This window comes from Mirounga leonina, unplaced genomic scaffold (genome assembly GCF_011800145.1).
Source record: "Mirounga leonina isolate KUSES-001 unplaced genomic scaffold, KU_Mleo_1.0 Mir_174, whole genome shotgun sequence".
NCBI classification, from domain to species: Eukaryota; Metazoa; Chordata; class Mammalia; order Carnivora; family Phocidae; genus Mirounga; species Mirounga leonina.
Window position 1 is genome coordinate 79,221,845 of NW_023270451.1, and position 14,950 is coordinate 79,236,794.

At 54.9% G+C, this 14,950-nt stretch overlaps 1 protein-coding gene across 1 annotated transcript; it reads right to left on the reverse strand.

The window, feature by feature from the left end:
• Positions 1-56: 56 nt before the first annotated feature.
• Positions 57-14,590, reverse strand: EPHA1 (EPH receptor A1). Its single transcript, XM_035021300.1, has 17 exons — positions 14,441-14,590; positions 10,049-10,330; positions 8,013-8,415; positions 7,614-7,769; positions 6,986-7,330; positions 6,716-6,843; positions 6,316-6,466; positions 5,771-5,867; positions 5,500-5,558; positions 4,551-4,676; positions 3,524-3,709; positions 3,300-3,361; positions 2,973-3,179; positions 2,609-2,758; positions 2,114-2,307; positions 515-670; positions 57-410 (listed from the first exon to the last, which is right to left on the reverse strand). The coding sequence occupies exons 1-17, from the start codon at positions 14,498-14,500 to the stop codon at positions 332-334; spliced, it is 2,841 nt and encodes a 946-aa protein (XP_034877191.1). The 5' UTR covers positions 14,501-14,590; the 3' UTR covers positions 57-331.
• Between the last annotated feature and the right edge of the window lie 360 nt (positions 14,591-14,950).

Consider the following 14,950-nt stretch of genomic DNA (forward strand, 5'->3'; position numbering starts at 1 on the left):
TGTGCCTACAGCCTTCATGGGTGGATCGGAGGAAATACAGGGATAACAAAGCCAATGGGTAAAGGAGAAAACTCAGCTCCTGTTTATTTACAAAAATAGATATGTTTATGTATATATATTAAACCCTTCCCCAGGTCCCTCCCCCAATTACCTTTTTACTTCTACCCCCACCTCCCTTTTTAAAACAAAGGCTCCCAGCCCAGAGGTGAGTTGCTCAAGGAAGGGTGGGCAGGAGCAGCACCGAAGGCCTACATCGGTTGAGGGCAGGGCCGTGGGGAGTGACCATGGCCCTATCTTTGCTCTCTGAGGACAGGGCGGGCGAGGGAGGGGCTCAGTCCTTGAATCCCTGAATACTGCAAAGAATGCGCTTCTGGTGCCCTGGCAGCGTGATCCCCATCTGCGCCAGATCCCTGTGGGCGATGGAAGGGGACTGTGGGTATGGGCTTCCCCCCCAGGAGCCCTCCCCTCCCAGGCCCGCAGCGGGGTGGGGGGGTAGGCGGAGGGGGGTCCTCACTCAGCTGTCAGCTCCAGCACACACTCCATGGTGTCCAGCCCCGCTGAGTGGAAGTGCAGGATGTAGCGTTTCATGCGGATGGACTCTAGCCACTCGGGCACGCTTCGATAGGGGATCCCATCTGAGCCACTCAAGCTGGGCAGCCGAAGCGTCACCCTGTGGGACACAGGGTGCCTCAGTCCCGAGGGAGGTACAGGTGTCCTCTGTCTCCCCGCTCCAGCTTCCCTGAAATCGGGGCTCGGCCTATGAGCATCTGCAGCCAGCATTCAAGTTGGGTGTCTGAGCACAGAGATTATCTGGACTTTGTGGATTAGCCCGGCCATTGTCTGTGAGCTCGTTTCCTGGCCCGATTCCTGGTGTGTTCACAGCAGTGGGCAGGCTGACGGTCCTGCCGCACTGATGGGCCCAGGGAAAGTGGCAGCCCTGGGAGGCCCGGACACAAGCAGGCTGCCAGCCCACCTCCCACCGAGGCGGCCGGTGCTGCCTGATTGGGGGCTGACGCGCAAGTGTCAGCCGTCCCAGCTGAGAGGACGCAGAAGGCAGGAGAGCAGAGGCCGGGGAAGCCGGGTAGGGTCCTGCCATCGTCAGGGCGGCCCCTGCGAATGCCAGGAGCAGCCCCTGCTCGCCGCCTCCAAGCCCGGCTGTTACTCCTGCCCTCCGACACCCACAAGACAATGAGTGTTCCTGTGCTAAAGCCAGCCGGAGCCCAAACCATTAGCAGAATAGATCTGCTGGGGGAAAAATGTTCAACATTCCAGAAAGATTAGCACACGCAGTCTCCAGTATACGAGGGAGTTGTGTTCCAAAAGATAGTTTCAGAAGTTGGAACTTGAGGCACATTTTCGCCCAGAAACAAGGTTATATATGGTGGTTTGATACAGAGGCCAGCATGCCAGGGCTGGCTGGCTTGATTAAGCGTTCGAAGTCCGGCCTTGCCCATCTCCCCCACCTCACCCCTGCCACCAGTTCATTCTCCACATTCTGGCAACGTTTCTGGTAAAACACAATTCTGATCATGTCCCTCCAGTTTAAAAACTGGTCAAATAGTTCTCCACGCTCAGGATAAAGTGCAAACTTCTCCGCAGAGCTGGTCCTCTTGGCATTGACCCTGCCCCTGTCTCCAGCTTCACCTCTGGCCACAGTCCCGAAATAACGCTGCTGGGATCCTGCGCTATTTGGAATCAGCCTGCCCTTCGCTCCCCAACCCATGCTGGCCATGTGTTCTGGGAGACCCCACAAGGCCGCCCCTCCCAGTACCAACATGCATCCCACTGGTACTTGCTGGTTGCTCTCTCTTCCCCACCCAAGTGACCAAGCTCCCTGGAGTCGATATCGGTGTCAGCACGGCTTATATGTACTTTCCACCTCTCTGCACTTGCGTCCTCTCTTCTGCCAAACTAGAGCTATCGGGGATGGAAGGGCAGTTCCTCCATCAGGGTGGACTGTCCCCAAGGGCGCTGACTATGGTCCTGCCTCAGTAGTATGCTGCGCTCTGTCCAGAGCTCCACAGGCCCAGCACTCAGTGAATGTAGCTGAATGCCCATTTCCATTCTCCCAGATCCATCCTCCGAAACCCCTTGCCCTCTCCAATGTGGCTACCTGGGATCAAAGTTGGCAATGGTCCGCAGGGAGTGGGGGTTGGCAAGCAATTGCTCCAGATGTGCCTTCAGCTGGTGGAAGGAGGGCCGACGGGCACGGTCATAGGCCCAGCAGTTCTTCATGAGTTCATAGAGAGGGGCAGGGCAGTCCACGGGAGGCGGCAGCCGGTACCCATCCTCAATGCTCTTCATTACCTGCAGTGCGGACAGGGTGGGGAGCGGGGGGGGGGGGGCGGGCAGGCTTGAGGTAGGAAGCTCGGCTTCCCTGGTGGCCCCTGAGAAATCTCTGTTCACACAAGATCACTGTGATAGAGCCTCTACCCGCCCCCGACCGCAGTAAAGAGAACAGGGAGTAAGGCAAAGGGGACCAAGGAAGTGCAGAAAAACTGCGGGTCAGGAAGAAGGAATAGGATATTTGTAGGCAAGAGCCATGGGAGGATTTCGGGAGATGAGCAGTGAGTTAGGGGTGACATGGGGAGGAGTACCCCAGGCTTACCTCCTGATTGCTCATCTCCCCATAGGGCTTGTCTCCAAAGCTCAACACCTCCCACATCACAATCCCGAAGCTCCACACATCGCTGGCCGTGGTGAAGGTGCGATGGGCAATGGCTTCAGGGGCTGTCCAACGGATGGGGATCTTCCCTCCCTAACAGGGCACGTAGGACAGAAAGGTGATGTTTCAGGGCATGGTGGGGGGAGGGGAGGAGAAAACCCCTGTGCAAAGGGATGAGTAATTATCGTGTCCACAGGAGCATGTGTCCTTCCTGGTGCACGTGTGACTACAGGTACGGCACATTATTGCGCGAGTGTGTGTGTGTTTGCGCAAGTGCACGCACGCTCAGTGAGTACACGGCTCTAACCTGGGTTTCGTATGTGCCATCAAAGTTGTCCAGGAGGCGGGTCAGGCCAAAGTCAGACACCTTGCAGCACAGGTTCTGACTCACTAGGATGTTCCTAGCGGCGAGGTCCCGGTGGACATAACTGTGGTCACTGAGGTAGTTCATGCCGGATGCAATGCCCTGCAGCATGGCCACCAGCTGCCCAGGGACCAGCTGGTCCTCCCGCTCCTGCAGCACGGTGAGTGGGCAGGTTAGGGAATGGGCAGGGTCTCCTCTTCCCAAACCAGGAGCCAACCCCAGGGATCCACGGTGCATCCCCCTGCCCAGCTGGCTCTCTGCCCTCCTCACCCTCAGGAAGGCATCCAGGGCTCCGTTCTCCATAAACTCTGTGATGATCATGATGGGCTTTCCTGAGACACAAAGCACACGTCAGCATGGCAGCCTCTACCCCATCTCCACCCGGAACCAGACTTCCTGCCCTTGGCAGCATATCTTCCCTTCACTCCCGATGGTCTCACGCCCTCCTTTCCTCCTCTTTCCCTCCCCGTGCTCCTGAAGACAGCTGCTCATACTCTTTGTGACAACGCCTTCCAGGTGCAAAATGTGTGGGTGGTTGAACTGGCCCATGATAGTTGCCTCTCGAAGGAAGTTCCACCACTGGCCGTCTGGAGAGGTGTCTTTCAAGGTCTTAATGGCCACAGGCTTGCAGTCCTGGCTAGGGATTTTCAGGGTCCCTCGATATACTTCCCCAAACTCTCCTGGGTGGAAAGAAAACAGGCCGTGGCCCGATGCCCTGTCAGGCTCCCCCAGGGGGATGGGCAGCCATATCCTCCAGACCCCAGGTTCCGGTCTTCTCTGGATCAGAAAAGTGGCTTGCCCTTGTTGGTCCAGGGGCTCGGGCTGCACATCCCAGGAAGGGAACAGGAGTCTGGAAGGGGACTGTTGCTCAGCGACCTGTCCAGTACCGTCTCCCACACGAGCACAGTTCTTGGCTAGCAGGAGCTGCTCGGCAGGTGCCAGGTGAAGGCGGTTGTGTGGTGGCACTGGGCTGTGTTCCTAAAGGGCAGGCGGGGTCTGAGCCAGTGCACCAGTGACCAGGGAGGCTGATCATTGCCTCCCCTCTTCCACGAGATCCTCCGGTCCCAGCTCAGCTGGCTTGGCTACACAGCTGGCAAGAACACTGCAAAGCTTTGTTCTCCTGCTCAGCTCCATTTCCTCTGCTGACCCAAGGGATCAGGGCAGCCCAAGGACACCGGGCCCCTGGTGGGGTACGGTGCGGGCTGAGGGAGGCCCTGAATCTCTCCCACATTCGGGAACCGTCTGGGAATAGCCTGGGCTTGGGCACAGTGACCCCTCTGTTGACAGGGATGACGTGTGGAGGCTGTTCATCAGAAACTCCATTAACCACAGAAGCAGATCGTGTGGGGAGCAGGCGGCTCTCGGACACCCGATAAGGGGGTAACAACATAAGCATAGCGATTCAAGGAGGACACAGGGTAGAACAGAGAGGGAACGCATCAAGGAGCTCTTGGGCCAGCACAGAGGCCGACTAGCTAGCAGCTCTGTGCTGCCACACAAGAGGGGGCCTGCCCGGCTCACCTTCCCCTATGACAGTGTCCACAATCAGCCAGCCTGGATCAAGCTCCTGGGTGAAGTCCAGGGCTCCCTGTGCAGGGTCCTCATATGCTTGGAGGTCCACATACGGCTTCAGCCACAGCTTGTCCTCTGTGGGGAGAACGGGGAGGGCTCGGCCACAGGAACTCCAACTGCAGGGTTCAGGAGGGTTTTTTGGGGGGTGGTGAGGGGAGGGGGGGCCAGCAGCACTCCCCAGCCTTCTCATTCTTCTGCTCCCTTAGGAGTCCCGTTTTGGCTAAAGTGGGAGAAAGGCTCTGTCCTTAGCAATGAGGTTCTTCCTCCGTCCATGCGCAAAGCCCTGTGTCCCTGCCCCCAGAGGCCCAGAGCAGTGGGCCAGAACCTGGGCCTGAAAGCTGTTCACGGCCTCCAGTGACCCAATCTTCCCATGGCTCACTGACCGCACTTCAAATTCTTTGCCCTTCCTCCTCACCCCTGCTAGCCATACTCCTCTGATCACTCACACCTCATTCACATTCCCAGACAAGGCTCACTCTCACCCCTTCGCTTGGATGGACCACTGACTCCCCCTTTGGTGGGGCACCTAATGAGGTGACCAGCAGGAAGCCCACATGCCTTGGAGGACTTTAGGGAGCCTGCCAGCAGTCCTTTTCCCGCCGAGCCTCGGCCCACAGACCTGGCCAGCCAGGATGGGGAGGCTGCCCAGGACCCGGGTGTTGGAACAGTGACACCAAGAGCTACCAGGTAATTGCACAGAGCCTCTGGGGGGCTATCAGTACAAAGTTAATTAACCAAAGTTAATTAGGTAGCAAAACAGAAAAGCCCTAGAGACAACAGCCCCAACCTGTGCTCCCAGAGTTGGCCTGGCCAACGTGGGTTCTCTGGTTCCATCCCGTGGCACCTCCCAACACCCCCCGCCGCCCGACATATACACACACAGGTGCCCTGGGCTCACCTCGGTTCACGTCGGCAACACGATCACGCTGCCTCGGCTGGTGTCGCCGCTGAGTTTTCCTGTGGGGGTGAGGGGACAGCTTCTTCAGAGTCCCGGCACTGCCGCAGGGGACCAAAGGCCTCTGGCTGGGTTCTTCCCACAAACAACAGGGGGTGGGGGTACGCTGGAGCTTTCGTACGAGGGGATGGGCGGGTGGCTGGGGCTGCCTCCCGGGGCTCCTGGCCAGGCAAAGGGAGCCCGGATGGTGGCCGGGGAGGGGCAGGAACAGTACCTCGAGCGGAAGGAGAGCATCCCGAGCAGAAGAGCTATAGCCAGCAGCAGCCCGAAGATGATGGCTACAATCTCTCCTCCCGTCAGGCCCCTGGAAACTGTGGCACATGGGGTGAGGAAGTCTGGGCTCAGAGGGCTCAGAGCCCACCGGGATGGTGGAGGCTGAAAGGGCATGCCCAGGGGCAGGGCCCTCAGTGGACCGCAGGTGTGTGTGTCCCCTCCCCGAGGAGATGGGGTATGTGTGTGAGAGAGCACGGGGAGCCCCCACACCGGGACCACCAGCTGGGGGCTGCTTATTGCCGAGCACCAGGGGTTAGGAGATTGCATAGGAAACTGGCTGGCAGCATCCAGCATCGGGAGGTGTATCTGAGATTACGGTGGGGCGGGGGCTTCATGTGAGTCCGTGTGGGGCTCACCCCACCCCGGGCAGCTCCTGCACATGCATACAGGAAGGGGAAAGGTCACTGATCGGAGCAGGGTCTGAGAAGCCTAGTGGGAGGACGGGTGCATGTGTGTTTGGGGTAGAGCACAGGAGAACCCACCCACCTGGTGGGCTTGTCCGAAACTCATGGTCAGGGGAGAAAGGGCCAGGCCCTAGAGGGGTCAGCATTCGAACTCTGACAATGTACGTGGTATCCGGCTGCAGTTCCGTCAGCAAGACCCTGGGTTCCAGAACCATCTGGTGCCGTTCTTCGTCCTGTGGATGAGAACTAACGTTAACTTGGCTGTGCCAAGCCAGACCGGGTGGAGGGGATGGGCAGTCTTGGGATCACGTAGAGTGGGGGGGTGGGGGCATGGTCAGGGCAGGGCTCTCTGTAGGCTTTTGTCCTGAGAAAGCCGCACAGTTCACTGTGGTCAGATTTCCCTCCATCCCGTCACCCGGGCCAGGGATGCTGGGCTGTGCCCAGGCGTGGACACTGGACACGGTCTCTCAGCCCCGCCTCACCTGATTCAGCACATGCAGCTCGTAGCTCAAGTTCCCCCCGGGGCTGCGGGGCCGGGACCCTGCCCAGGTCAGCTCCAGCTGCCGTGGCTCCTTCTTCACCAGCCTCAGGGACAGGCCTGACAGGGACTCTGTGAGTCGGGAGGGTTCCAGTGGGTTTGGAAAGAAAAGAGGAAATAACTTCAGTAGCTTTTCGATTGCTTCCTGCCCATCCATTTGTCCCTGTGGTCCTAAGCCCTCCTGGTTTCTTCCGGTCCTGTCCTGATTGCTCACCTGTGTGCCCCATGCTGATGCTCAGGGAGGCACCGGCGGGTGTGGAGGTGCCCAGCCCTGACACTCCATTCTGGGCCTCAACGTTAAAGGTGTAGTTGGCGTAGGGTTCAAGGCCGCTGACATGCACAGCTCGTGCTGTGAGCCCGCTGGCTCCCGGGGAAAAGCGCACACCTCCCCCACAGGGCTGGCAGGGTCCTCCATCCACCGCTGCTCCCCGACACTGAGAACACCCCACACTGTACCTCACATCCTGGCGCCCCCCCGTATCTGCTGGGGGTTCCCAACGCAGGGAGAGCTGAGTCCCCAAAATAGAGAAGCTCAGGTTTCGGGGAACTGAGGGGGGCCCTGTAAGGAGAAGAGGGGCCGTTAGGAGGGGCCACCTTTGCTTTCATATAAGCTGCTGGCCCCTGCCTCCTCCCACCTCTGAAGGCCTTGCTGGGAGATTTGATTCCAAAAGTGAGGAATCACCTCATTTTTTCATTCTTCCAGGGAGAGTAAGGGGCAGGGGAGGAGCTTTAAGCGTCCGGCCCTTTAAAGGATTCCCAATGTCTGAAAAGCTCTGGAAACTTCCAACCTTAAAGGGCCTGCAGCTCCTCGAAGATGGCCAAGCCCTGCCCCCTGGACTCACGTGTGCATGACACCTGGGGGCCCTCCCCAGGGGCTCGGAAATGGCCGCTCTCACAGGTGCAGAGGGTGGCCCCCTCAGACTCCGCTGTGCTGTGTCCGGGGCACTTGAGACAATGGGGTGCATCTGTGTCCGCCCGGTAGGAGCCGCTAGGGCAGCCTGGAGAGAGAATGCAGCAGAGCCACGGATGTCCAGTTTTTACGGTAGACTCATCCCCATTCACCCCTCTCCCCAATCCTTTGTACCAGAAACACCCTGCACCCTGGGGTGCTCAGCCACCCAGTCTAAAAATGGCTGAGATGGAGCACAGGCACCCTTCCCTCCCTTGGCACTTGGGGAGCCTCCCCCGAGCGGCCCCTGTGAGTCCTCGCCGCCCCCCGCCCCTTCCTCGAGGCTCCTTACCCAGGCAGCCTTCACTGCTCGCGTCTTCCTCATAGCCGGGTTCACAGTGGCACCGCCCCACGGGCACCAACCACTCCCCGTCGGGGCTGCAGTGCATGCGGGGCGCCCCTGAGGGGCCGGGGCTGGCCTGGGCATGGGCCAAGCAGGTCCCTGCCACCTCCACCAACCCGCCGGGGCCAGGCAGGGTGTCGGGGAACCGGGCCAGGCCGTGCACAGCCTCGGGACAGCGCTGGTAGAACACCCTCACCGACACCAGGGCCACACAGGCGCCCGGGTTGTGGAAAGCGAGGTAGAGGCCTCGGCGGGTCAGGCGGCCCAAGGAGCAGTGCTCCACGTTCAGTTTCACCGCGCCAGACGCCAGGTCCCGGATGGTGAAGCTCTGGTCTGCAGCCACAGTGGTTACCTGGGAAGGAGAGGTGCGGGGAGGGGGGCGTGGCAAGGTCACGCTTCATTCCCACGGAACAGAAAGCGATTACGCTGTTTGGGTCCACACAGTAAACCTACGAGGTAGGATGGATTACCAGCCCCACTAAGCAGATAGAGAGACTAAGGTTAAGAGAGGTTCAAGACCGGGGCACCTGCGTGGCTCAGTTGGTTAAGCGACTGCCTTCGGCTCAGGTCATGATCCTGGAGTCCCGGGATCGAGTCCCGCATCGGGCTCCCTGCTCGGCAGGGAATCTGCCTCTCTCTCTGACCCTCCCCCCTCTCATGCTCTCTGTCTCATTCTCTCTCTCAAATAAATAAATAATCTTAAAAAAAAAAAGAGAGAGAGGTTCAAGACCTTGTACAAGATCACACAGCTACAACACGATGGGACTGGAATCCGGGCCGCAAGACGCCACAGCCCATATAATTTCCACTATTTGAAGGTGTTCCCAACCTCTGTGCCAATGAGGTGATCAGTTATAAAGTGCGTCACCGGTAATTTATTACTAATAACAAACTTTACAACATCTTCCCTTTGGGGGAAAAAAAAATGAGAGCACATCCTATAATAATACGCTCCTTATACCTCTGCATTCCAGTGCGTTTTCCTGAGTAGAAAAGAAAGGGATGGTATCAGAGGGAGAGCCTGCAGAGAACTGTCTCTCTACACAACTCCAGGTGGACTCACAGGGGTGCATCGCACACCAGCACCCTGCGTGCTGATAGCAGAAGTCCAAATACCTCTTCCCAGCCTCCACCAGGGAAGTCTGTTATCTCAACGGAGGCAAAGCCTCTGCAACAGGTTAAGGCTGGCCCTATTATCAACACTCTTTTCAGACGGGGAAGCCTCGGCGGGGGTTAAGCTGAGCCCGAAGGCGGGACACGGCAGAAAAGGCACAGCGGTTCCTCCTTATCCACAGCTTGGCTTTTGGGGTTGCAGGTGTTACCCACTGGTGTCAGCCACCGCCGGAAACAGGTGATCCTCCTTCTGACCTTTCCTCCTTAGGCCAATAGCAGCCTGACGCTGGGTCACGTCGCAAGCCCAACGTCAGGACGCAACACCTGGCCGTGGGCCTCACCTCATCTCCTCGCAAGGCATTTTATCGGCTCGCGGCATCACCAGAAGGAAAAGGGTGAGTACAGAACAATGAGATATTTCGAGAGAGAGACAGAGATGGAGAGAGACTGATAGGGAGGGAGACTACAGTCTGATGACCTTTATTATAGTATACTGTTATAATTGGTCTGGTTTATTACTAGTTACTGTTACTACTCTCCTACGGTGCCTGATTTACACACGAAAGCTCACCACAGGGATGGACACACAGGAAAGAACACAGCACATCTGGGGTTCAGTACTGCCCGGGGCGCAGGCATCCAGCGGGGGTCCTGGGAGGTATGCCCCGCAGCTAAGAGGGGGGCTGCTCTACTCAAATCCACCTCTTCTGATCTCTAGGCCCACATTCTCGTCCTTATTTGACACTAGACCCTCTTTCTGTTTCTGCCACTTTGTCTTTTCCTTAGCTGAGCGGGGTCATGGGAAAGAGTGAGGCGGGAAACAGTGTTAGGACCAAACGGTGCTGGGGGCGGGGGTGGGGGTTGAGAAGCACCTTCTGGAACAAGGGCCGTCGGAGCTGGATGCCCACGTCCTGGTCACTCTCCATGTAGAGGAGGTTGAAGGTCTCCTTGCAGCCCAGAGGCCCGGCTCCCCCGGGGAAACTCTTGCAGTCCCTCACGGTGAACTGCAACTCCACATGGACCCGAGAAGCTTCCTCCCCCCGGTAAATCCAGTTGGAGCGCAGCCAGTGGTCAGTGTCTCCGCCCGCTTGCACTGGGCAGTCCTGGTACATGTAGAGGAGCGTCCCATTCAGTATCTGCTGCACCTCACTCCACTGCGGGAGAGAAATCCGAGTCAGGCTCCAATTCATCACCTGCTCCCCAAACTTGGGTTTTCTAGAGCTGACGACGGGGAAGCTGGTGTCAGGGCTCCCGGGGTTCAGCTACTTGTCCTGCTGTCCTCCCACCCCTGGGCCTGAGAAGAGTCAGTTAAATGTTTAGGGTCAGGAGTTATTGGGATATAGGACAGGCAAGACAATACCCCCTTATGATCTGCAGCAAGCCCCGGTGCCTTCGATGACTCCACTCCCAACTGAAGTATGAGCACCAATTTTTACCTGTTCTCATCAGCAGGTTCTCAAGTACCCCAAAAAGCAGACTTTTATGGCAAAAGCTCATTCACAAAACCTCTCTGCCTATTTGTTCAGAGAAGAGGATACTACATTTAATGTCGAGGCCTTTAAACTTCTGGAGGGCAAGAACAAGCATAGAACTCTTCTGTATAGGGGGAACTCACCCTCTCCGATATTCCTTCTAGTTATGGTCACTATCAAAATCAACAACGGACAGGGCTGGGTGGTCTCCTGGACACCATGCAGTCCACCCCCCCTTACCTGCTTTTACCTTAAAATAATTTTTAAATTTACTAATAATAATGGCTAGCACTAATGGGCCAGTCACTGTTGTAAACACTTTCCATGAGGAAACTGAGTCATAGCAAGGTTAAATGACTTGCCCTATGCCCTCAGTTGTTAAGAGGCAGAGCTGGGGCATGCACCCAGGCACTCTAGGCTCGAGTTTATGCTCCTGATCATTATGTCTCTATGCACTTGTTAAAAGTCAGAGAACATATATAATGTGAAGGTCCTCTCACCCGACTACCCTTCACAGGGAGCCACTCTGAACAATTTGGAATAAAGCTCACCACACCATTTTCAGTGCCTCTAGAGAAATGTTTGAATATTTTTGTGTGGATGTGTTTTTAACATAATTTTTTAAAAACATAAGTGCTATTTCGTAACCTGCTTTTTGCTTTTAACAAATAAATAATCTTCGAAAGATGTTCACAAGGGGTGCCTGGGTGGCTCAGTTAAGCATCTGCCTTCGGCTCAGGTCATGATCTCAGGGTTCTGGGATCGAGCCCTGCATGGGGCCCCCTGCTCAGTGAGGAGTCTGCCTCTCCCCCTACTCGTACTCTCTCTTGATCTCTCTCTCAAATAAATAATTAAAATCTTAAAAAAAAAAGATGTTCACGAGAATATAAATAGATCTACCTAATTCTCTTTAGCAATCCATAAAATAGCATTCCACTGTATGGATGTACCATAATTTATTTAATCATTCACATATTGTTGGACATTTAGGTGGTTTCTAGTTTTTAAGGTAAACATGTACATATTTCTATAAGATTTCTGTAGAACTGCTATAACAAAGGATAAGTTTTATAAATTTTTAAAGAAGACACTGTCAAATGGCCTCCAAAAAGGATTTATCAACTTACACTTTCACCAACAATGCATGAGGCCCCATTTTTTGAAAACCTGGATATTAACGATCACTTTACTTTTGGCCTATCTTATGGACAAAACACAGCTTCTTGCCATTTTAATTTACATTTTTTGAGAAGGAGGTTGTGCATTTCTGTTTTGTTCACTGGCTATTTCTATCTTTATGTAATTATCTGTTTGTAAACTTTGCCTGATATCCTGTTCTTATCTTTTGAGTATTCATTTGGATGAGCCCTTTTTTTTTTTTTACATTATAGATATTAAGCATTTGCTTGAAATGTTTCAAATGTTTTCTTCCCATCATGCCACTTAATTTGCTAATGATGTCTTTGATGTTGGTACCTTTTAAAAATTTCATATAATAACATCTCTCTTCTCTCCCTCTGTGAATTTTGGGTTGTGTATTTTGCTTGGGAAGCTCTCCTATCCCAAACTTATAAAGATCTTCTATATTTTCTCCTAATATTTTCGTAGGTTTGGCTTTTAGGTTTAGATTTGAATCTCCCTAGAATTTATATTTTTGCATATAGTGTGAAATGGAGATGTAACTTTACATCCTTCTTCTTCTACTTCCTTGTTGTCTTCTTCTTTTTTAAATTATGGACATCCGGCTGTCAATTTACTGTCCGGTCTATACTTTGCACACTGATTTGCAATTCCAATGTCATCACATACTAAAATCTCACGTATGTGGGTTTTCTATTCTGTTCCATTGACCTGGGTATGCTTGTGCAATGCAACATGTTTTAATTATAGTCGAGGTATCATCATGTTCTGATATCTGGTAGGGCAAGTATTCTATTTCCTTATTCTTTTTAAAAAAAAAAAAATTCTCAGCCGTTCTTACATATTTTCTTTCTGCCAGATGGATTTAAGAAAGGAGCTCTCAAATTCTGTAAAATATCCCATTGATATTTTGGTTGCAACCCCCTTATAGAGGAGTCTGAGGCCCTCAGAATGTCTCCTTTTCCAAGGGTGTTCATTGCTACGCGCAGCTCTGGGATTTAACTAAGAACTGGGTGGGGTGGGGCAGGGGCAGAAATCCATGAGATACCTAGTTTTGCTTTATGTTAGGGAGTTCCAAGATTGGGCAAGGGTGTCCCGGCAATGACGGCACCCAGGGCCTGCTCTTAAGAAGAAGCTCTGATGGGGAAGCCCAAGTGCAAGGCCTGGGGTGGAGATCAGGTGGGAGGGCAGTAGGTGGTTAATGTGCAGCTCATTAGCTAGAGTGCCACGGCTGCAGCTGGAGCCAGGAGCAGATGTTTCCCGCTGTATCTTGCCTCTCCCAGTCCCAGCAGTGACAGATGGGGGAGAACCAGCTGCCCAGGATCAGCGACAAGAATCCTTTCACTTACCACTCAGGCTGCTGGCTGCTCCATGGGTACATTCAGGGGGGCCTGAATTTGAGTGTGGGAGTGTGTGTGCTGAAAAGATAAGGAGGGGAGGGGAGAAGGCAGGCATGGGGAGTATGTGACTGCTGCCGTCTTCTTGCCCTCCTGGTGCAAAGCTGTTTGGCCTGAGCTGCAAAAAGGGCCTTGCTTCCACTCCAGCTCAATTAGGGAAGAGTTATTTGGGTGGGGGGCGGCTGGGCCACACCAGGGGTGAAGGCCCATGGAGCCAGCAAATGGACCCGTGGCCTCGCTGTGGAGTGATCATCTGGTTTATGAGATGAGGCACCTATTACAGCTGGCCTAATCCAGGATTTTCCAAGCAGCCCCTCCTGGAGGATACATTATGGTTTAGTCTATTAATTCTAATTATAGGCCACTCCGTGGGAGAACTGAGTAGAGCCAGGACCCTAGGACCCAGAGGGAAAGAGAGCAAGTGACCCCAATCCCAGAAGTAGAGGCTGCATTCCTACCAGAACAGGAAGGGGAAAGGGGTCCAGGACCAGAGGGGACGAGGGCCTGAGTCCAGACTCCTGGAAGCTGAGGCCAACGAGGTCGGCCTCCCGTGGTTCTGTGGCCGGCTCTGCTGAGTGGCAGAAAGGTGCTCTCTGGGACTCACAAGAACCTATCTCTGTTCACTAGGTCTTAGGAAGACCCAAGGAGGGAAGGGACTTGGAGCAGGTTCAGACAGCTGGAGCGCATGGTGTGCCTGGGCTGGGGAACCCATGGAGAAGGTGCCAAGGGCTCTGGGACCTCTAGTGGGGGAGCTTTTACCTTTGGGGAGGCAAACACCCTTTGAAGAGTTGGATGAAAACTCTGGCTCTCCTCTCCATATACACAATTTAGAATACACTTTTATGGGGTTCCCTGACCCTCTGAAGCCTATCTGTGCAACTCTATTGGGATAGATGGACCTCAGATTGAGGACACATCTGGTGTTTTGGTTCTTAGCCCTCAACCATCCCTACTATGGTGCATCCTCTCCCTGGGGATGTGGGCTCATCACCCGCCAAGTCCTCCTAAGTATTCAGTCCTCCCTCACTGGGATAGGGACGGAAGGAGCCAGGCACTGAGGCGTTCTTCATGGGGTGTAGCCTGACCACCCGTCCCCCCCCCAATGTCCCATTCAGGAGGCTCTGACTCACCTCCCCTCCCCCTCCCTGAGGAGACACTTCCAGTTTTTCCTGCTCTTTTCTCCGTTCCTCCACCCACCTCTCCACCCATTTCCCACTGGCCTGCAGCTTTGAGCCATCCCTCCCCTGACACTTACCCCATCCTCTGGGGGATCCAGCAGCCAGCCCAGCTCTCCCTGTGCTGTGCTTGTGTCCATCAGAGTGACTGAAGTAGGGAGAAGAGGGGCCTGTCACCTCTGGGAGAGGAGGCCCCACACATGCAACCCACATTCCTCCTCCTGGGCCCCCAGCCCCAAGGCTTCCATCCACATCCTGTTCTAACAGCTGTGACTTCCTGAGGTTTAGCCCAGGAAGGAGGAGTGAAGAGCTCTAGGGATTAGTCTTCCTCCAGAGCGTGAAGGGAGGAAGGCAGAGTCGGGCAAGGGTTGGACAGCTGGATCTTTGACCAAAGTCAAGGCAGGAAGTGTTGGGGAGGGCAGCCCCACATAAGACTTGCACCCTCTCTCTCAGCAGGGGCTGGTGCTGCCTGGGGCGGGGCGGGGTCCATCAGCTGCAGAAATGGAAGGGTGGATGGGCAAAAGACGATCTCAGCCCCTGGGGGTCATAAGTGGGTAGGGTGTGGACAGGGGACCTTAGAGGGGGTTCCT

Bases quoted from the DNA above. Each gene is read 5' to 3' on its own strand.
- EPHA1 (XM_035021300.1), bottom strand. From the start codon at position 14,500: ATGGACACAAGCACAGCACAGGGAGAGCTGGGCTGGCTGCTGGATCCC. The intron at 6,467-6,715 runs GTGAGGCGGGGC...TCTCATCCACAG, and splicing joins AGCTGCATGTGCTGAATCAG to GACGAAGAACGGCACCAGAT. The intron at 671-2,113 runs GTAGCCACATTG...TGTGTCCCACAG, and splicing joins ATTGCCAACTTTGATCCCAG to GGTGACGCTTCGGCTGCCCA.